The sequence below is a fragment of the Phocoena phocoena genome, chromosome 15 (genome assembly GCF_963924675.1).
Source record: "Phocoena phocoena chromosome 15, mPhoPho1.1, whole genome shotgun sequence".
Lineage (NCBI taxonomy): Eukaryota > Metazoa > Chordata > Mammalia > Artiodactyla > Phocoenidae > Phocoena > Phocoena phocoena.
Window position 1 is genome coordinate 27802581 of NC_089233.1, and position 23569 is coordinate 27826149.

The window sequence follows — 23569 nt, forward strand, 5'->3', positions numbered from 1 at the left end:
CAACCAGGGGGCTCCGAGCCCGATCCAGCGCCCACCCTCCTGCTGGCCCCTGAGCTGGAGGGAGGGGAACGGCTGGCCCTCATGGCCCAGGGCAGGGCCCGGGGAGAGCAGGGCCCACATGTCTGCGTCTGTCCTGCGAGGAGCTGCCCTGCTCTCACACGGCCCAGTTTAATCAGGGTGTCACGGGACCAGCGGGGAAGGTGTGCTCTCTGGGGTTCACCGGGGGGACAGGGTTGTCCCTCCGAGGTGGAAGGGGCCAGCTGCCGTGGCCTGGGTGGAGGCAGCTGGCGCAGCACGTAGGGCCCGAGTCTGGGTGGCCATTGAGGTCAGAGGTCGCCGCTCTGGGGCTCCACGTTGCGCGTCTCCCTGGGGTGACCTCGGGACAGCTTGGGGAAGCGGGAAGCCACTTTGGGCCGGCTGTTCTTGGTCAGCGGTTCTCCGGGAGGGGTGACGTCACTGTAAGACAGAGCGGGGAGAATCGGGTTAAGTCAGGGTTCCAAGTGCAAATAGCTACAGGCAGGGCAGCAGGGGCTGGGGGTGGGGTGGACGGTGCGAGTGGCCTCCGGGGCATGGCTGCTGCCTGGCTGGGTGGCAAAAGCGGCGTGGAGAAATGGGGAGGGGCGTCCACGTTGTCGTGTGAACTTCCTGTCCGTCAACAGCGCCCAGCACAGCTCTGGGGCCGCAGCTCTGGACCCGCTTTTAAGTCAACGAAAGATGGTTCTGGCCCCGGCTGTCTTCTCACTGTCTTCATTGATCTTCCAGCAAAGGCACATTTCAAAGTCCAAGAAAGAAAATGCTTGGGAGAACACTGCATTTAAAGTCATAAAAGATGCACAAACACAGGAGAGGGAATTATGTCTGCCAAGGTCCAATTGTAAGGGCGTTTACGACAGCAGTATGTAAAAGAGTCAAAAATACGGAACAACTTGTGCGTCCAATGCAAGCATCACTGATACTGGATATACTGGTGAAAAAACACCTATAACCGCAAGACAGCAGCAGCCGGTACGCACAGGGGCACGGGAGTGCGTTTATGAGCCCATAAGGGCGTATGATTCCAACACAGGTTAAAGCACAGTAGGGAGGCTGTAACCCCGCCGTGTACAGAAAACACCTGAAGGATACATTTGTTTACTCCGTGAATCCTGGCGCGTCCATGTGGGCCGAGCACTGCGCAAGGTACTGGGGATAAATGGTGAACAAAACGGATTCTCTCAGGACCCGTGGAGCTCATAGTCAGAAGGAGGGTTAAAAACATCACACGTTCAAAGACTTAGGTTACAAATGCCACCAGCGCCTCCCTGAGCAGGGAGCCTGGGGCATGGCAGGAAGTGCCCGAGAGTGGGTGTAGGGGGCCAGCCTGGGTGAAGCTTGGGGCCAGGAGGCTCTGGGCACCTGGAGCACGGGGGGAGGCAGAGAGGGAGCAGCTGGAGGGTGAAGGGCATCTGCTGGAGGGCCCTCGGTGGCGGGGGCTCCATGATCTGATTGCACTTGTAAGTGCCCGATGCCAAGGCCGCTGCTCCAGGCACGTGCAGAAGCCTGGGCTGGGGCTGTGAATGCAGAGGTGGCGGACTCTGTCTTATTTCCCACGGCTGCTGTAACACATTACCACACACTTGGTGGCTTAAAACAACATGCTGTGCTGTCTTACAGTTCTGGAGGCCAGAAGTCCCAAATGGGTCTTATGAGGCTACATTCAAGGTGTACCTCCTGGAAGCTCTAAGGGAGAATCCTTCCTGGCCCTTCCCAGCCCCTGCAGGCCACCTGCTTGCCTCGGCTCGTGGCCCCTGCCTCCATCTTCAAAGCCAACAGGGCAGCATCTTCCACTCTCTTTCCCTCTGACCCTCCTGCCTCCTTCTTATAAAGACCTTTGTGATCACATTGGACCCACCTGGATATCTCCCCTCTGCCCCAATCCTTAAATCTACTGAGTCCCCTTTGCCATGTAAGGGGACACATTTATAGGTTCCAGGGGTTAGGATGCAGAATTTGGGGGGGGTGTCATTTTGTCTACCACAGACTGAAATTTGAATAGAAAGTAGAATCAACACGACTTGGTAATGGAATAATAACTGCCTCTAAATGGTGAGATCACAGCTGACAGAAAATAGAGAAATAAGAGAAAACGTTGATAATAAATATCTCACTGATACAAAACGCTTTTAAAAAACAAAGATTAAAGGTTGTTCGCACATCCCGACTGTCTCTGTGGCATCAGGCTCTGGGCCAAGGGCTTTCCGGGCGCAAGTCCTAGAGGACTCTGCAAGGGAAGACAGAGCCCAGCTAGAGCTGAGCCCCGAGGCTCAGGGAGGACACAGCCACCAGCGAGTAAGTGGCAGATCCAGGATCACCACCAGCTGTCTCCAGGCGCAGTCCAGATAGGCAAAGGAATGGATCATATCCAAAGAGGAATGGTCCCCGCAGGGGTCCCTGAAATGGCCACCTCACGCCTTTTCAGGGACCCAGACACTGTGCTCAGTGAGATGTCCCTCATTTCCCATTTGGGACGACATCTCAGTAAGGTAATAAAGTGAAAAATCCTTCTAATTACCACCTTCTCCCATGGGAGCCAGGGTGTGGTTATCTTCTGTACATGGAGGGAAGAGAAGCATCTGACCTTGAACAAAGCTGGAGCTGCTCTAAATCCTCTGGGTACATCCTTCAGAATGACACTGGCCACGGGCCCAAAGCCGCCACGGCCCTCTCTTCTTCCCAAACACATTACCAAAAGCCTCTCTATCCCCGAACGCCGCTTAGAGGATGGGCAGACGATGCTGGAAGGAATCTTTGCCCCCCTGGGAGGGGCTGTTGATTACAAGTGTGCAGGTGGGCTCAGGTGTAAAGGTCATTGTAAACCACTGGCCTCCCCTCACACTGTCCGGGGTCAGGGGTCCAGCCAGTTGCCCCTGTGCCTGTGGCTGCTGTCATCACTGGGCACGATGTGTGAGGCCAGGAGGACCTCTGCCCACAGTGACCAGAGCCCGTGGTCCCCAGAGCTGGCTCCTGGGAGGGCCCGGGAGAGGCGGGAGGCTGGCTGGCGCGAGGGGACAGTTACGAGACAGCGGGGCCAGGACTCTGGTATTTTATTTCGTTTCACCAAAGGCACCTGTGTGGGTAGTAGCGCAGCGGGTGAGGGCGGGGCCTCTGAGCCAGGACACCCTCGGGTCCCCCGCCAACGGGCTCTGCTCGCTGCCCTTGAGCCTCGTGCCCTGGGCTGCCTGCCACATGGGGATGATGATCGCTCGGCCCTCACAGCGCTGTGGCAACGGCAGGAGAGTTCACCCCACGTGAGACACTAACCAGCTGCGTTTCCTTAGGCAAGTGTCTTGCTGGCTTTGAGCCAAGGCTTCTAGGGTAGAATAAGTATTTATCCAAAAGAACAGACATCAGGATCTGGAAGAAATCTCTCTGCACCCCCATGTTCACCGCAGCACTCTTCACAACAAGGAAGATGTGCAAATAACCTAATCTCCGTGAATGGATAAAAAATGTGGTCCATCCATACAATGGAATATTCAAGCCTTTAAAAAAAAGAGGAAATTCTGACATGTGAAAACATGGATGAATGCTGAGGACACTATGCTAGGTGAAATAAGCCAGTTACAAGGGCAGCTACTGTATGATTCCACTTATATGAGGCATCTGAAATAGTCAAACTTGGAGAACCAAAGCCTGGAATGGTGGTTAGTAGAGGCAGGGGGAGGGGCAAGGAGGGAGTTCCTAACTGACAGGCATAATGTTGCAGTTGAATAAGATGAATAAGTTCTAAACTCAAAATGGATTAAGGACCTAAATGTAAGACTAGATACTATAAAACTCCTAGAGGAAAACAGGCAGAACAGTCTTTGACATAAATCGCAGCAATATCTTTTGGGATCCACCTCCTAGAATAATCAAAATAAAAACAAACAACTGGGACCTAATTAAACTTCAAAGCTTTTGCACAGCAAAGGAAACCATAAACAAAATGAAAAGACAACTCACAGAATGGGAGAAAATATCTACAAATGAAGCAACCAACAAAGGATTAATCTCCAACATTTACGAACAGCTAGCTCATGCAACTCTGTCAAAAAACAAAAACCCAATCCAAAAATGGGCAGAAGACCTAAACAGACATTTCTCCAAAGAAGACATACAGATGGCCAAAAAGCACATGAAAAGAGGCTCAACGGTGCTAATTATTAGAGAAATGCAATTCAAAACTACAATGAGGTACCACCGCACACTGGTCAGAACGGCCATCACCAAAAAGCCTACAAACGATAAATGCTGGAGACCCTCCTACACTGTTGGTGGGAATGTAAACTGGTACAACCACGATGGAGGACACTATGGATGTTCCTTAGAAAACTAAAAACAGAACTACCATATGATCTAGCAATCCCACCCCTGGGCATATATCCAGAGAAAGCCGTAATTCAAAAAGACACATGCACCCCAATGTTCACTGCAGCACTATTTACAATAGCCAAGACATGGAAGCAACCTAAATGTCCAGCGACAGAGGAATGTTTAAAGAAGATGTGGTATATATACACAATGGAATAGTAGCCATAAAAAAGAACGAAATAATGCCATTTGCAGCAACATGGATGGACCCAGAGATTATCATACTAAGTGAAGTAGGTCAGACAGAAAGACAAATATCATGTGATATCACTTATATGTGGAACGTAAAAGAAATGATACAAATGAACTTATTTACAACAGAAACAGACTCACAGACTTGGAAAACAAACTTTGGTTACCAAAGGGGAAATGTTGAGGGGGAGGGATAAATTAGGAGGTTGGGATTAACAGATACACACTACTATTGGATTGGCCAAAAGGTTCCTTCGGTTTTTTTCCGTAAGCTGGCTCTAGTAGCACTTAGTTGTCTTTAACTTCATTCGAAACAATTTCGTTAGATTGTATGTGACAGCTGTCATATCAGCGTGCACTTAAAAAAAGGAGACTTATCAAAATCGGTGAATTTTTGTGTAGCCATTTTAATATTGAAGGTGGAAGAAAACAACATTTTCAGCATATCGTGCTTTATTATCTCAAAGGTTAAAACGCAACTGAAATGCAAAAACAGATTTGTGCAGTGTATGGAGAAGGTGCTGTGACTGATGAAACGTGTCAAAAGTGGGTTGCGAAGTTTTGTGCTGGAGATTTCTCACTGGATGATGCTCCACGGTTGGGTAGACCAGTTGAAGTTGAGAGCGATCAAATCAAGACGTTAATTGAGAACAATCAACGTTATACCACGCAAGAGATGGCCAACATACTCAGAATACCCAAATCAAGCGCTGAAAATCATTTGCACCAGCTTGGTTATGTTCATCGCTTTGATGTTTGGGTTCCACGTAAGTTCAGTGAAAAAAAACCTTCTTGACGTATTTCCACAAGCAATTCTCTACTGAAACGTAAAGACGGTCCATTTTTAAAACAAATTGTGACAGGCGATGAAAAGTGGATACTGTACAATAATGTGGAATGGAAGAGATCGTGGGGCAAGTGAAATGAACCACCACCAACCACACCAAAGGCCGACCTTCATCCAAAGAAGGTGATGCTATGTATATGGTAGGATTAGAAGGGAGTCCTCTATTGTGAGCTCCCTCCAGAAAACCAAACGATTAATTCCAACAAGTACTGCTCCCAATTAGACCAACTGAAAGCAGCACTCGACGAAAGGCATCCGGAATTAGTCAACAGAAAACGCATGATCTTCCATCAGGATAACGCAAGACCGCATGTTTCTTTGATGACCAGGCAAAAAATGTTACAGCTTGGCGGGGAAGTTCTGATTGATTCATCCGCCGTATTCACCAGACATTGCACATTCGAATTTCCATTTATTTTCATCTTTCCAAAATTCTCTTAATGGAAAAAAATTCAATTTCCTGGAAGACTGTAAAAGGTACCTGGCACAGTTCTTTGCTCAGAAAGATACAAAGTTTTGGGAAGATGGAATTACGAAGTTGCCCGAAAAACGGCAGATAGTAGTAGAACAAAAGGGTAAATACGTTGCTCAATAAAGTTCTTGGTGAAAATGAAAAATGTCTTATTTTTAATAAAAAACCCAAGGTACTTTTTGGCCAACCCAATATATATAAAATAATCAATCAAGGACCTACTGTATAGCACAGGGAACTATCCTTGATATTTTGTAATAAGGGAAAAGAATCTGAAAAAGAATGGCTATATGTATATGTATAACTGAAACTAACATAACATTGTAAGTCAACTGTACTCCAATATAAAATTTAAATTTAAGAAAGAGAGGAATAAGCTCTAGAGACCTGCCGTACAACACTACCTACAGTCAACAGTCCTGTATTGTACACTTAAAATTTGTGAAGGCGGAAGGTCTCAGGTTAAATCCTCTTGCCACAAAAACAACAACAAAAAATAAGTCTAGTATCGGCAATTTCACATGGTCTGACAGTAGTATCTGAAGGCATGGGATTGTTGGTAAGTATAAACTGGGAGGTGACGGGTCCGGGGTGGATGGAGAAAAGGATGGCAGCCTGCTCTGAATGGGAAAGAGAGCTGGGATTCTCCCCGGTCCCTTCCCTCTAGGAGAGAGCCAGGGCCAAGGCCACATGCACCCCAGGACTGAGGTCCATCAGCAGAGCCCAGGGCTGTGCACATGCAGCTCCAGGGAAGCAGGAAGGTCTCACGGTTGCAAGGAGAGCCTTAAATAAGGACCACTGATTTTTTCTTACACCAAAGCTCACTGAAGCTGCCACCGTGCATGCCATCACATTTCTGTGTCCTCAGGCTGAAATTCTCATTGCTCACAGCCTTTGTTGGCCTCGTGCACTAGTGAGATTTAACGGAGAATAGTGCCGTTTCTTACCCAGCCCCATCGATAGGAATCAGGCCACGGAGAAGCTCTTCTTTCCTCCGGCCTGTGTGTTTATAATAAAGCAGGCTGGTGGCTCTGGATCTGGGCAGGAGCAGAACCACTGAGCAAGGTAAAATTACGTTCCTGATCCACCCGATTCTGTTTTAATGCAGGAGGTATGTCTACCCCAGTTTTGCAGACAAGAAAAGGGAAGTGTGGAGAGCAAGAAAGGCCCCACTTCCACCATAAAAATAGACTTCCAAAGGCCGTGTGGAGTAATAGAAGCTCCATATTCAAAGTCAGAAAACCTGTGTGCCTTCAGTTAGACACCTTAGGACCTTTGAGGAAGATCTATAACCTCCCCAAGACTCAGTTTTCTGATCTGTGAAATGGGCACAATATTGGTCCTTTCTACTGCTCATGTATCATTCAACACATATTTATTGAGTCTGTTACAAATAGGAATAGAGTTGGCTCTTTCAGGGCCCCTAGATCACTGAAATAAAAGAGGCACAGGCAAAGTCTGGCCACCAAAATCTTAAGAACTTTGATGACTGAGGCATCAATATATCAAGGGAAGTGGACAGAGGCTTTTACAAAGATTTTAAAAACTACAGAAATATACCTCAAAACCTCCCGTTCCTTTCTGCAGCATAACTCAGGTCTTCCATCTGTCTGACCTGGGGGCAGGAGGCTGGAAGGCAGAGGAAGGAACCTTCTCTGAAGAGACCATACTAGGCTTTCTGGAACAGGTGCCCTAAAAATCTATAGAGATGGAAGAGAGATGGGTATTTGGCAGGGATGTTTGGAGCGCCCTCCTCCTGTCAGGTCTTCCGTCCCTCAGACGCATTCAGCAACACTCTCTCCCCACTGCTGGCTACCATCAAGGTGCCAAGGGAGTCCGTGTCTGTGGAGGTGGCCTCTGCCAGGAGCCTCAGGGGGGACAGTTCCTTTTAATAAGCCTCTGGGGCACACTGCCGTGGCGTCTCCGTCCCCAGCACACCGGTGACATTGATCCGTCGGTCTCAACCACTCCTCAGTGAAAATGACCATGAGGAGAGATTTGCTGTTCATTTCACTTGTAAAGTGGCTTTCAAGGGCCGGTCAATATTCCATTTGCTGGGAGCTGCCTTCTGCAGCTGGGAGGGTGGCTTTGCAGGGGCCACGCCTGCTGCTGGGCTGGACCCTGGAACACAGCTGGGACTGAGCGGCCTTCTGTAGAAGATGTGGCTGCCGTCCTCCTGTACCCGGCTCCCTGACAAAGCCTGTGTTTGCAGGAGTTGGGAGAACTGCCTCCAGGATGTGCACACCCTGCATCTCGTGCCCTCCGGTCTGTGGGATGGGAGGGGAGGCCTTGCCCTTCCCCCGCCCCCCCCATCAGTCAAGGTGCGCCAGGCTAGTCAGCCTTTGACTTGGCTCGTAGGCACACCTTCAGGCTCAGGACCACACGATGGGGACCCACCTCTACCCACGCACTCCGTCACTCTGCTAACATCCGTGAAGATTTCTCTCTGTGCGCTGTACCCTGTGGATTTGAGGAAGGAGGCCTATGTGGCATTTCCTCTCTGTTTCCTGTCCCTCAGTTTGACCTGGGTCTAAAGAGTGTCACCATCTGGTGGATGTGACCCAGAAATGGCCGTGGCAGTACCAAGGGTTCCCTGAAGGCAGGACTTGGTCTGGTTCTTCTTTGGGTCCTCACAGTTCCTGACCCCAATAAAGCACTTGGTGATTTAACCCTTTAGGATAGATTAAAGGGGGACCACTGCTTGTCAGGTCCTGGGCTAAAAATTACACCAATTCTCATGTAATCTGCACGCCAGCCTTGTGAAGGAGGAGTGGTTCACAGCTGGGGACATCAAAGCGCAGAAGCCACTTGTCCGGGGTCCCCTGAGCAAGTGAGGAGCAGAGGCTGGTCTTGAACATGCAGTCTGGCCCCAGCGCCCACAACTAGATGACACAGGAGACCACGCAGTCAGGCTGGGGCCGCTGGTACTCGTCTAAGAGGCTGTCCCTTCAGTACAGACCGTCTGACCTTTGGAAACAATTGGAACTGCGGAGCGCGCATCTGTCACCAGGTGACCACAAACCCCATTTCAGTAAATCCCGTATTATATTCTCAAGATCTTTCGCACGTGCTTTCAGTAGTGCTCTGATGTAACTGCTGCTCTCTGCTGACGGATTTTTAATATTTTAGCTTAAAATTTTTCTACTCCAAGCTCTGGCCTGGTAGTTGAATACGCACGAGTTAAATGATGGTAAACAGGGAAGCAGAGGATGTAGAGAACCCTCTCATCATTAACAGACGTTAAAGAGTAGCGACACAGGCTCATGGTAGGGGAGGAAATGGAACCAATACATGCAGGTGTGAAGAAGGGAACAGAAATAGCCTGTAATCCTGCCCTCCGTGGACGACCACTGTTAGTGCAGGAGTGTAGATTTTTCAGGTCATTTTCTATGTGCGTTTCTTATGGTGGATCTTTCAATATGAAAATGGTTACTTCCTAAATAAACCTGCTTTGAAATCTGATGTTCTTTTAAATCAAGGCATTCTGTTCATGGAATGCCACAGATGTTGGTGATGTGGCCTGGAAAACAGTCGTGACAGTGACGATGTGTAATTATAACAGGTCCGTTCACTGCGGGCTGCATTTGAAGGTACAGCTTCTAAAGATCTCCTGACGGGGCCCGGGAGCCATAGGACAGAGATGAGCCCCAGAGACAGGGAGCCTTGTGGGGCTGGTGTAGCCCCCCTGGGAGAAAGATCCTGAGGACAGACCCGAGACGGGGCAGTGGCAGTGCAGCGGGGGTGGGGATGATGATCCAAAGGTGTTGAAGGAGAGCATCCCTAGGGCTTCAAGACCGATCAGATGGGGGAAGTGAGAGCAGGTTTTGTTTATGCTTGGAAACTGGATTACAGGGAGTGGCCGAGCTTGGGGGGGAAGGGACAGAAAGTGACAGGTGGATGGGGGCATGTGTATCTCTGGGAGAAATTATGCTATTTAAAAAAGTAAAGATACGTTTTACCCTTTTGCCAGGAAGATCGCACAAGTCCATACAAACACCGCGCTGCCTACCTGTGAGCCCAGACACATCAGCTTTCATTACTTCATGGCTACAAACCATGATAGATGAGATTCTGATCGTTACAAATGGCCGTGATGCTAGCGGGGCTGCACCGGGTGCCTGGCTGGGAGCCTCTTCAGTTACAGCTCCTTGTTACCTGGCGTGGGGCTTCCGGGGCTCCTGAGCTGACTCGGCTGACATTTCAGGAGGTCTGTACATCATGTCCTAGGTTGGGGACCACTACCTGAAAGGCTCTTCCGCAAAGGGGCTGGATCATTGTCCTGCTTGCTCCCCCTAGTACCTCCTCTGCCAGACCCTCCTCAACACCCCCTCTCTGAATCCTGCCACTGACCCCTTCTCAATCCCCTTGGCACAGGTCAGCCCTCATCGCATCTCCATGCTTATCACTGCCCGCCCCCTTGCGGTGCTCTCCCCGATCATAAAGCCTGGCCAAACTCTACCCTGGTTAAGGCGAGCAGCAGACCAGAGAGGAAAAAGCCCAAGACGGGGCTGGCTGGCTGGCTGGCTGCGTTTTCGGTTCACGGCTAACCCTACAGGCCCCAACGATCCTGCCCCAGTTCCCCACCTGGCCCCTCCCTCTCTCGCTGAAGTGACTATTTTATTCCTTCCCTCTTCTCAGACCATCTCCGTCCTGGACGCTCTGCCTGGCAGGTCACCCAGAAAGCAGCCGGGGGGCTCCTCTCCTCCCTGTGACACAGGATCACCTATCCCTGCTCCTACTTGAGGCCAAGCCCTCCATGGGGCCCAGGGGCAGTTCCCTCAGGACTTTCTCAAGGACTTGGCCCTGCCCTGTCCTGCCCCCTCCTGCACCGTCCCTTCAAATGTCACCATGTCCTGGTATCTCTCAGCTTAAAGCCCTCCTTGGCCTCGAGCCCCTCTGGCTATCTCCACGTTGTCAAAGCCAGTGGTCACCCTGACCCCCCAGCAGCATCTCCATCCACTTCTGATGCTCCTCCAGACTCTGCTGCTTGGCCACTAAACTGTGGAGGGTCCCAAGGCCTCGCTTCTCTCCTCGTCTCTGTCTACAGTGCCTAGGTGGGATCTCGTCCAGACCCACGGCATCACGTACGTCTGAATGCCAAGGATTCCCATATTTACGCTTCAGCTCCGACTGCCCTCAAGCTCCAGAGTCAATGGGCCCCTTGGACTTTTTGGCATCTCCACTTGGATGTTTGACAGGCATTCCTACCTTGAATGTGGCCAAAATGGGAATTCTGATTTCCCCGTCCAACTTCTGTTCCTTCTCTGGTCTTCACTTTTGTAAATGGTGCAATTCCCTACCCCACTGCTCAAACCAGGACCGAACACATCACCCTGGTTTCTCCCTTTCCCTTACATTCCACACCTAATCCATCCACGTACCCTTTGGGTTCTACCTGTAGACACACGCTCGATACTCCACTTCTCTCCACTCCACTGTGACCGTCCTAGGTCTGGCCACCATCACCTCTTGCCTGGACTCTCGCGACATATTCCCATGTGTTCTCCCTGCTTCCACTTGACTCCTCTGCAACTCGTCAAAGTTATCCCGTTATTTCCCCACCTCCATAGCTCCCCTCTGCATTCAGTCAAATCCTTACCAGGGCTACACCTCACCCTCACCACCTCCAGCTGTACTGAGACCGCCTGGATTGCTCGGAAGTCCTCCTTCAAGTCTCACTCAAGTCACCGCCAGTCATGCGCCACTGTTTTAGCTTCTTTACAGTACCCGTCACTCTCTGAAGTATCATCTTTACCAACCTAACCCCAGTGCCTAGAATTGTGCCTGGTCTGCTTAACCTTTTGGGTGAGGTCAAAGTGGCCTGCAAACGCCAAGCTCATCCCCGCCAGACCTTGTCCTCACCCAACTCAGAGGAGGAGGCCTCAGAATCAGAAAGCCCCAGGTTGATACCTGACTCTGTAAAGTACCAGCATGTGGCCGTGAGAAAGCCGCTGAATGCCTCTGTGATTCAATTCGGAAAACGAGTAATAATCCATATTCCCTTCTCTCATAGAAAGTGGAGGCAGTAGTACTTTTATGACATTGGTAATAAGAAAAATAACTGCGTCCAAAGCATCACCCAGGCTTGTCCCATCAGGCAAAAGCTACAGTGGTTATGACAGTAGGGGTGCAAAGAGAACATTAAAGTGGCATAAAATTCGGCGTGGAGGGAACAGACCTAATACCATCTGCAGAAATACGTAAAGGAAAAGACTGCGAAACGTGACTCCCTTACGTGACAGACAGACTGCGAGGGGCGGGGGATGAAATGTCCAGCATGTGTGCAGGGCTCCTACAAACGCACGAGGAAGAGGCTACGGCCCAACAGCACACAGGGAAGGGATACAGTGAGCACGTGACAGAAGACAAAGAAACAGGTTTTAGGTTTTTCAGTAATTCTGCTATCTGTTCAAGCCACACTACGTGCCACGTAGCAGACAGAGCCCCTGCTCTTGGGGAGGTGGCCTCGTGACCCCAGGCACCGTCTTCTCTCGCCTGAACCCCCCTACCTGCCCTCCCGTGTCCAGCCTGCTGCTACTGTCCTCCAGCGCTGAGCAATCCAGCTAACAAGACAAGCCCGACTGCGGCACCCTTTTGCTCCAAAATCTCCTGTCTCTCACCGACCGCCGAGTAAAATGGTTAGTGGTCTCCCGGGCCACGCCCGACTGGGCGTCCCCTTCCTCACTGCATTCCCTGCCTGGGGCTCCGCAGCGGGGGCTGGGTGAACGCCTGTCCCGGGGCCTTTGCAGTTACCGTCTCTCCGCCCCAAAGCCTGCAGGGATCTCCTCCAGGTCTTCCCTCTTCTGGGACGCGCTCGCTCGGTGCTGCCTTCCTTGCCACCGCCCACCTCCCACCTCTCCCCCGCTACTCTGCTCTGTCACTTGGCGTGTTATGTTGATGTGGGTCTGGTTCGTGGCTGTAACCCAGCATGTAGAGACAATGACACAGTAGTGCTCAAGGACGATTTGTGGAATGAATGAGTCCTAGAGAAGGACCCAACACACCCAGAGAGAGTCCCGCTCGTTAGTCATCAGGAGAATGCGAACCGGCCAAAGGGGAGAGAGCCGTGACCAAGCCTTGCTGGGGATGCTGAGAAGCGGGTGGTCATGCAGTTGCAAACGTACAAACTGGTGAAAGCTTTTAGGAAAGCTGAGGGAGCTGTGTGTGCATGCGTGTGCGTGTTTACACACACAGATATACATGTGCAAACCCTCTAAGGAACACTACTCGGCGTCTCTCCTTGTGTGCAAGGGTGTTCAAGACAGCGTGGTTTCTAACGAGGAAGCGTGGAAATAACCTGCCTGCCTGGAGGCAGGAGACGCAGTAAATGCACGACGGCACATGGGTAAACAGCAACGCTGCCATCACAGAGGACGCAACACACCAACGCGCACGGACAAGAAAACACCTTCAAGGTACAATTACGTGAAAACAGGTCTCAGAACAAGACAGTGTAGGATAGGATCCTATTTTTATTTTAAAAAAACCTCAAAATGCACGTGCACATAAACATGCGTCTAAATGCAGAGACCAGAAGGATGGGGGTGAAAGGCCATACTTGTGTTTTTCCTGTATATTCACTTTGTTTAAACTTTTCCAACTAGAATACATTACTCATTTAATAAAAACATAATAGGGGACTTCCCTGGTGGTGCAGTGGTTAAGAATCCTACTGCCAATGAGGGGGCACGGGTTCAAACCCTGATCTGGGAAGATCCCACATGCCACAAAGCACCTAAGCCCGTGTGCCACGACTAGTGAGCCTGCGCTCTGGAGCCCGCGAGCCACAACTACTGAGCCCATATGCCACAACTACTGAAGCCTGCACGCCACAACAAAGAATAGCCCCTGCTCGCTGCAGCTAGAGAAAGCCTGCACGCAGCAATGAAGACCCAACGTGGCCAAAAAAACCCAGTAAGTTAGGGGCTTCCCTGGTGGCGCAGTGGTTGAGAGTCCGCCCGCCGATGCAGGGGACACAGGTTCGTGCTCCGGTCTGGGAAGGTCCCACATGCCGCGCAGCGGCTGGGCCCGTGAGCCATGGCCGCTGAGCTCTGCGCGTCCGGAGCCTGTGCTCCGCAACGGGAGTAGGCCACAACAGTAAGAGGCCCGCGTAGCGAAATAAAAACAAAAAACAAAAAAACAGTAAGTTAGTAAATAAATAACACAATAAAACCCAAAACATTGCATGGAAGAGCATCTGAGCTGCTGCCTGGAGATCCCCAGCTTCACTGGGTTCCATTTTTCTGTATGGGGATGGCGAGCACAGGCAGCTGCGCCAGGCTGAAGCCATCCAGAGCCTGAGGGGGCCTGGGGTGGCCTCAACCAGCAGGAGTGTCTCTGTGTCTGAGCTGTTTTTCAGTTCAATATACCACCGTCCCCAGCAAGCTCTGGGAAGACTGTGTCTTCTCTGCTTCCCTTGTTGCTGAGTTTCCAGCCGTGTTGTGTTTCCATCCATGTTTGACCCACTCTCTCGATTTTGCCTTTCTGCACAGCCTGGGTACCTCCAGGCAACGGTGATCTCGAAGAGTCTCCCTCCATTTTCCTGAGTCCCCATCCTCTAGCATTGCCCCTAGAAAGAAGTGCAGCTGGGCACTGACTAAGGATTCAAAGAACCCCAGAGCCAGATGCCTGCGACTGCCCGAGCTTGCACCCCAAGGCACAACCCACACAAGGGGGCAGTTCTGATGAGAGTCGGCTAATGGCATCAGAATGATCACCTCTAACTAGGCTTTTTTTTTTTTTTTGGCTGTGCTGGGTCTTCGTTGCTGCGCGCGGGCTTTCTCTAGCTGCGGCGAGCGGGGGCTACTCTTCATTGTGGTGCACGGGCTTCTCATAGCGGTGGCTTCTCTTGCTGTGGAGCACAGGCTCTAGGCGTATGGGCTTAGTTGCCCCTCGGCATGCAGGATCTTCCCGGACCAGGGCTCGAACCCGTGTCCCCTGCGTTGGCAGGCGGAATCTTTACCACTGCACCACCAGGGAAGTCCCTTAGATAACTTAAGACAGAAGGCTGATCACAGCATACTCCCCTGATGATAGCCCTTCAGAGGCTGCCTGCTGTGCTCTGAATAAACCCCACACTCTTTATAGCCTGCTGCCAAGGCCACACTCCCCCCACCAGGGCTGCACAGCACTGGACAGGGCCTCTGTATTATCCGGAAGTGTGCCAGGCCATCCGCTGTGCAGGCCAGGGCTGAGAGCCGCAAATGTAAAGACCAGCTAAAAAGAGAATGATCCCCTTTATCTCTGAAGTCAAAGGTGGGTTTCTGGTGGGTTGGCAAACTGGTAGAACATTTGACAGTGTCAAAACTCTCTGGAGAAACAATTTGAACCATCCTTGGAAGAGGGCAGGTCTGAGCACGGTGCATGGACCTTTGCCGGTGGGAGCGGCTCATGGACAGTACCGAGGGCTTTCCAATATTTTCCCAGCAGCTGTGGGCCCTGGTTTCATCACTCCACACCAATTCAGGCCTCGTCACTAGAAGATGAAGATGCTCTGCTCCTTGTACCAGGATGCACCCGCTTAGGAGCACAGATCAGTTTGCATGAGATGGAGAAACGCTGTCTACTTCTATGGGTCAACTGGAGATTTATTTCTATTTCAATATAACTGACGATTCTGAGTTTCTCTTGCCGGCTTCGTCCCAGAAGGAGTCTGTTATGAAAATACCATTCAAATAAAAAAAAGTCCCGTTAAAAAAAACCAAAAAAAACCAAAACAAGTAGTAGCTCCATCTTCCCAAAAAAGTTAAAGAAAGTAAGGCAAAAGATATTCCTTCCTGCACCTTCCTTATCTCAACTCTTTGGCCTCAGTGTACTTTGGAACAAAATTATTTCATTTTTTTTGAATAAGGAACATATAAAGTGGTGTAAAATGAAAAAGCATGCAGAGGAAATGTATAAAAATTGAGTCTCCCCACCCCATCCGCCAGGCAACCATGGTGATTTTTTTTTTTTTTTTCCGGTATGCGGGCCTCTCACTGTTGTGGCCTCTCCCGTTGCAGGTCACAGGCTCCGGACGCGCAGGCTCAGCGGCCATGGCTCATGGGCCCAGCCGCTCCACGGCATGTGGGATCTTCGCAGACCGGGGCACGAACCCGTGTCCCCTGCATCAGCAGGCGGACTCTCAACCACTGCGCCACCAGGGGAGCCCCATGGTGACTTTTTAATGCATCTTTCTAGAGCTACCCATCACATACAGAGCATGTACACAGGTGTGCGTGTGTATACACACACACACACACAAACACACACACACTACGTATACATACATTTCTTGTTTGCTATTTCTAAAAATGGAAATGCGTGCACTATGCTCCATCTTGCTTTTTCCTCTTAAAGATGTATCCTGGAGATTTTCCATATCACTACATATACATCAGCCCCAACGTTCTAGTTCAGGGGTGGGCCAACTTCTTCTCTAAAGGGTCTGATAGTAGACATCTCAGGCTTCGCGGGCCCTCTGGTCTCTGTTGTACCTACCCAGCTCTGCCCTTGTAGCACAAAAGCACCACAGACAGTCTGTGAATAAATGGGAGGGAATGTGTTCCAGCAAATCTTTATTTGCAAAAACAGGCAGTGGGTGGGAGTTGGCTCATGGGCCACAGTTTACTGACCCCTGTTCTAAACTCTCTGTGGCTGTCTGATCACAGCTGGATCCATCGAGGGGGCAGGACCAGGAATGGGCCTTTCTCTGTTCTACGAGCGCTTGACTGCAAACAGAAATCGGCCATCTGTTTATCACCCAACATGCTTCAAGCTAAATGTGGAAAAGATTTTGCCTGGAGACTCCGCTGGCCCCCTGAACAGTATCCAGGACGCCAAAATGCCAGGCACAGGGACTGTCTTGAGTTGGTTTAAGCAGCTCTGTTTTCTTTTCAGAGAAGCGTGCAGAGGTCGAAAGCACTGAGACTGCGGAAGGCCTGGGGTAGGAGAGGCCTGGGCTTTAGGACTGGGTCCTGGGGCAAGGTCTGAGCCCCATTCCAACCCTTCCCAGCCATGTGGGAGAATCAAAAATGAGACTAACGCAAAAAGCATCTTGAGGGGCCCTGGCCTGTAGATGCTCAATAGACAGCAATATGAGGATGAGGAAGAAAGTTGTTGAATAAAAGGTCAAAAAAAAAAAAGGCCGAAATTCGACCCCAGGATTTTCCATCTACCATTTCCCCAAGAAACGACATCATTTAACACAAACCCAGATGCTACAATGAACAGCCAGCTACAAGTGTGGCCGTTAAGTTTCAGGACGTTCCAGGACCTGTTCACTTTTGCCCCCCGCTCTTTGCTTCATGTTGGAATGCCTGCCCAGATGTCCTGATGTGACCAGCTGTCCCTTCTTTGGACATCTCTGCTCTGACCCCTTGGCCTGCAGTTACAATCCCCTGTTCAATTTTTTTTTTTTTGCTGCCCTCAGCAGACCCAAAACACCAGGAGAGCGGGCACTCGGCTATCATATTTTCTGTGGTTTCCCGGTCACCTGGCCCATCGCAGGTCCCTGGAAAACATCAGCTGCTAGAATGAATGCAGGCATCTGCGGGACACACACCCAGGACCCTGGCTGGAGACTCAAGGAACTGAGAGAGAGCTGGCCAGGGCCATCCTCTGACTCCAAGCTCCCGAAGGTCTAGCTGGAGAGCAGGACTCACACCGACACCCTGCTGTGCTGGGACCAGATGGGGGCCTGGGCAGAGCACACTGGCCTGGCCAGTTCATGGGGCTTAAAGGGAAGAGACTGATTCAGGCCAACTTTATCGAGAGCCGACAGAAGGCACCAGACAGAGGTAATTCCCAGAGGGCCTCACCCTCAAGGCACACGGGTCAGAGGAGACACAAACTGTCCCTACGTTCCAGTATGAGCCAGACGATGACAGTGCTGTCGGAGAAAAGTGCCTCACCTGCCACAGAAATTCAGCAGGAAGGGCAGGTGGGGCCAGTCACATAGGAGGTGACATCTGAACTGGGCCTCGGAAGGTAGGGGATTGCAAAAGAGGATCAGGCAGGGGAGACAGCAGGATCTAGGACAGAGGGGAAACAGTGGTGTATTAGGTAGCTCGTTACAGCAGCCATACGACCCTAACACATACTTCCTTCCAACAACACAGATGTATTTATTCTCTTAGAATTCTGGGGATCCAAAGTTCCAGATGGGTCTCACTGGGCTAAAACCCAGGTGGTGATACTGAGTTCCTCTGCTGAGTTTATGATTAACTTCTCTATCCAAAATTTTATTCCCTTTCTTGACCCAAACCTATTCCTGTGAAGGTTGAGGAGTATCAAAGAAAAGGGGGGATTAAAACCACATATAAACCCCAGTGTCCCTGTCCTTTGAAGTAAAAGGCTTTTGCTTTAGTCTCCTGGACCTCCCCTGCGTCTCAAAGGGCTGCTGGCTCAAGAGGTAATGATTAAGGAATGTGAAGGTGTAGAAACAAAGAATAGCTGTAGGGCCAGGAAACTAGTAGCAATTTAGACTAAACTATCTGTATAGAATCACTGAAGTCCCAGTTCCCTGAAGGATATAAAGGCCTGACACACAGTCCTAAGTTGTTTTTCCAAGAAGCAGACCCTCACCAGATGGAAAATGTTGACTGCAAGCAGCTAGATCCCAGGCCGGTTGAAGCCAGAAGATTGATGATGCTTGAAACTTCACCTTGATGCCAACCAGTCAGAGAGCTGTGCATAAGCTGACTATGCAACTGCAGCTCCCTCCCTCACACTGCCGATAAAACCCCTTCCTGGAAAGCCACTGGGGAGTGCGGGTCTCTTGGGCACGAGCTGCCCATTCTCCTTGCTTGGTGCCCTGCAATAAACGCTGTGCTTTCCCTCACCACATCACTTTCCCCTTCACCACAATCCATAAAGCCAGTAGACTGGCTTTATTGTGTGCAGGTGTGTGGACCCCAGGTTCTGTAACAGTGTTGGCAGGGCTGTGTTCCTTCTGGAACTTCTGGGGGGAGAATCTGTTATCTTGCCTTTTCCAGCTTCTAGGGGCTGCTTGCTATTCCTTGGCTCGTGGCCTCTTCCACCTCCAAAGCCAGAAAGGGCAGGACAGGTCCCTGCCACATCGCATCACTCTCACACTGGCTGCGCTTCTGCCTCTCTCTTCCACTTTCCAGGACCTTTGTGATTACGCTGGGCCCACCCAGGAACCTCAGGATCATCTCTTCATGTTAAGGTCAGCTGACTAGCAACCTCGGTTCTCCTTTACCACGTAACATATTCACAGGTTCTGGGGAGTAAGACAGGGACATCTGTAGAGGGATGCTCTTCCACTCACCACAGGTGGGTAATTCAGTTTAACAGCAACCACCATTCATTCACCACCTACTATGTGCTCGACACTTTACCCACAGTCCCATATTTAACCCCCACAACAGTCCCATGAGGCTGATAACATTATCTCCATTTTATAGATGAGTCAGTGAAGGCTTGGGGGGAGATCTTGTTCTGGTCCCAGAGTTAGTAGCCGGTGATGCTGTCAGTGGACTAAAGGCAGTTTGACCACTGACTCTGCACCCTCCAGCTCTGGCCTAAGCCATCTCTGGGTCTGCCCAGCATGTGAATGACCAGCCCCCAGTAAACGCCCTGGCTGCAGAGTCTCTGAAGAGCTTTCCTCGTTGGCTAGAGTTCATGTGTGTTGTCACAATCTGATGCTGGGGAAATTAGGTGCATCCAGTGTGAGCCCCCTGGGTGAGGACCTTGCAAGCTTGCACCTGGTCCTCCTTGGACTCCAGCCCCTGCGCCTTTCCTGTTTGCTCACCTTCTGTTCAGCAGAATGAATCAGAGCCATGAGTGCAAGTCTATGCTGGGTCTTTGAGTTCTCCTAGTGAATCACTGGACCTGGGGGTGGCCTCTGGACTCCGGATACCCCATCCGTTCACTGCACTTATGAGTTCTGGGAGAGTGGGGACCAAGGGTGCCAGGATTATTGCTCCATCTCTGGCACAAGGAAGGGGCTCACTGGCCGCTGCACGAGGAGGCTGCTTGTCAGGACAGCCCGGCTCTAAGTCCAGCCTTTGGCCTCATACACGAGGAGAGTGAAGCATGAAGTCAAGGTTAGGACGTGGGTGCCCCAGTTCCCAGGTGGGTCCTTGATTTCATGTTCTCCCGAACCCAGCCTGTGTCAAATGGGGGCACTCTGCACACCCCTTCCCCACCCTCTCTCCTCCTTCAGGGGGAGCCCAGCCTCCCAGAGGTGCTAGGAGTAGGAAAAACAAAAGCGAGAACCTTCTCCTCTGAGGGAGAAGGGGCCTCAGCGAGCAGCGGCTGAGAGCGTCCAGCTCAGGGACTTGCTTCAGGCTGATGACATCCCGCCTGGGATCCAGCCCGACTTGGTCTGGCTCCTCTGCAGAGAGTAAGAGCTCAGCCCTCTGGGAAACCAATGTACCCACTTCTCAGACGCCTGCAGGCGTGAGCCCAGCACGGTGTAAGGGGGGCCTCCACCAATGGGGCGGCATGTCAGTCCCCTTGACCAGAAGACGGGAGCTGCAGGAGAGACCCCATACCTCATGGCTGCAGGCCCTGCCTGTGGGGAGCCCGTCAGTGCTCTGACCCGCCTGGCCTGGGGAGGCTGCCCGCTGAGCCCCACGGGGTGTGGGATGCTGGGCTGAGGCCGTGGTTGTGGGGAGGAAGCCAGGAAAATAAGGTTCTGCAGAGAACGCAGGCCTGATGCGTTAGCTGGGTGGCTGCCCACGGCCTGGCCCCCACTCACTGTGCCACTCAAGCGGCTTTCAGCCCGGCTGGTCCGGCCCAAGGCCGTGGAGAAGCTCTGGACAGACTCAGAGGGACAGAAGTGCCAGGGGAACAAATTCTCTTCAAGATCAACCTGGGCAGTGGACAGGCTGCCCAGCCCTCCCGTGGTAGCCTTTAGGAATTTCTTTAGAGCGCTCACTAAAGAAAAGAAAACGAACGTACATTGAGCACCTACTGTTTGCCTAGTAACATGCCAGGCTTTGGAGCATCATGTCTAACTGAGTGAGAGGGTCTGAAGCAAATGGCCTGGCTTCACATCCCTGCTCTCACAGAGGCGCTGAGGGCCTGGGGTGGGCTCCTCACCTCGCTGTCGTGCTGTCCTCTGCGAGGTGAGGCTGGGACCACGATGGCCCTGAAGTCGAAAGGGTCAAATGAGTGAGTACACGTAAGGTGCTCAGTGCAGGCTCTGGTGCAGGGAAGCTCAGATGAGTTGTTACCACTGCTGCTTCCCTTTGAGGGAGGGTAGTAAGAAGCCCATCTTATAGATGAGGACACTCAGTGTCAGAGAAGACCCACGGCGAGAAGTAGCGAGCGTCTCGTGAAGCAGAACTGAGACAAAGTAACTAGAGCAACTGGCCCATGACCAGCCCACAGTAAGGGCACAGCAGCAGCTGACAGCCGATCGCAGCTGGAAAAGGGCAAACCAAGGTGCAGCTCCCACGCTTTCTGCACTGGAGCCCTAATAGCAGTGAACTTTCTAGGTCAGGCATGCGAGGAGCGACTTCTCTCTGTTAGGATTTCTCTGCCACCCTCTTCCTATATATACAGCAGGCATAACAGCCCCGATGCTACTTTTAGCTGCGATGCAACACACAGCCCTCGTGTACTTTTGGGGGTGACCCTCTGAAGAGGGGCTGCGGCAGGGAATGGGAAGGCCTGGACTCTGGAGTCAGCAGGGTCTGCTTTGGAATCTCAGGCCAGTCACTCAGTCTGTGAAGCCTCAGCTTGCTCACCTGTAAAATGGCAACAATGGTAGCTACGTTACAGGGTTGAGGATGAGAATAGAAAAGGCCTATCCGGTGTCTCTCACAGTCTCAGAGACAAGGGGCTCTCCATGAATGACAGCTACCATTACTATTATGACTCCTGCTATCATTGTATAAAAACCACTCATCAGTTTCATCTCTGGACCCAGCCCTGTTCCACTAGCACCGGCTGCCCTGAGCATGGTCTTGACAAGCATGCTGATGCCACCTCTGGGCTCAGCCAGAGAGAGGCTGTGAGTCACCAGCGGTGTCAGCCTGGGATGGCACATACCAGCGTGCTTGGGACAGTGGTCCACAGTTGGACCCAAATGGATGAGCATTCTGGGTGCCAACTCAACACGGCCGAGGTAAAGCCGCTTTGGGATTGAAGCCACCTCCTCCAAGGAGCCTGCTGGGCTCTGATAACTCAGCCTGTACGTGGCTGTATTTGCTCTGAGTCAAGGAAGACCCTGCTAATTCTCATCCTCTGCAAAACCAGCTCCAGGTAGGGCACGGGAGAGGGAGGGTCTTAATGCCCTCAGTGCAATATACCCATTTTAGAAGCCAGGAGCTGAGGCTCAGAGAGGGGAGGGATGTGAGGCATCAGAGGGTTCCCTCCAGCTGTTTAAGGACACGTCCAGCACCTCCTCTGCCCAGTGGACCTTCCTCCTGCCCCTGCCTGGGCTCCTTGCCTGACATCAGACGCCCTTGGCCATCTCCTGGCTTAAGAAGGGATCTTTACTAATTTGGAAGCTGAAGAGGTAGAACGTGGCCCCAGGAGAGCATACTCTTGTTGATGTCACTGCTTCTTTCACAAGTCAAGGGTACTGTTTGGAAGAGAATGACGGTGATGGAGCAGGGCATATATCTAGACAAAACTCCAATTCAAAAAGGCACCTGGCACCCCTATGTTCACAGCAGCACTATTCACAATAGGCAACACGTGGAAACAACCTACCATCGACAGATGAATGGATAAAGAAGATGTGTACATATATACAATGGAATATTAGCCATAAAAAGGAACAAAATTGAGTTATTTGTAGTGAGGTGGATGGACCTAGAGTCTGTCATACAGAGTGAAGTAAGTCAGAAAGAGAAAGACAAATACCATATATCACTTATATGTGGAATCTAAAATATGACACAAATGAACCTATCTATGAAACAGAAACAGAATCACAGACAGAGAGAACAGACTGAGGGTTGCCAAGGGTGGGGGTGGGGTGGGAGAGGGATGGAGTGGGAGGTTGGGGTTAGCAGGTGCTTTTATATAAAGGATGGAGAGACCACAAGGTCCTACTGTATAGCACAGAGAACTGTATGCAGTATCCTATGATAAACCATAATAGAAAAGAATATGAAAAAAAGAGAGTATATATATGTACAACGGAATCACTGCTGTACAGCAGTAATGAACACAACACTGTAAATCAACTACACCTCAATAAAAAAAAAAAAGATGATGGGGCAGACCCCAGGCTGAAGCAGAGAAAGCTCCTCACATAGGTGACGGAGAGAAGATGCTTGCAGCTTTGTGGGAAGAGCCCTGCCCGGCTTGGCCGAGGGCTTCGCCAACCTCGCCCATCCCACCAAGCTTCTCTCCAAATGCTCCGAGCAGCGTCTGGAGGCTGCTGGTTACTCTCGAGGGTCAAAGACTGGTCACCTGAACGGTGTAACGGGGAACGGCAGCTCTGGGGTGTGGACCAAGAGGGTCAAGAAACTAATACAGAAATGGACGTTAGCGTCCTGTTACAGACGAGGCTCCAGAGAGGGTCGCTGCCGCAGCACCCACGTGGCTGGCGAGCGTGCGACTGCATCTCAGGCTCAGGGCTGCCTGACTCCCAAAGGCGGCTCCTCCTACTACATGGCAGCCTCCTGGACAAAGGTCAGAGGGTGTTCCCGGAGGAAAGAGCCCGGCCCTCGTTGTGTCTGCCCCCCTGCCTCTGCTCATTC

General features: G+C 51.2%; 1 protein-coding gene across 1 annotated transcript in view; it reads right to left on the minus strand.

Moving 5' to 3' along the window:
- Window positions 1-326: 326 nt before the first annotated feature.
- SNX29 (sorting nexin 29) overlaps window positions 327-23569 on the minus strand; it is a 524651-nt gene continuing 501408 nt past the window's right edge. Inside the window, exon 20 of the mRNA XM_065892522.1 lies at window positions 327-456. Coding sequence (XP_065748594.1) covers window positions 327-456 — 130 coding nt within the window. The remainder of the gene's footprint in view (window positions 457-23569) is intronic.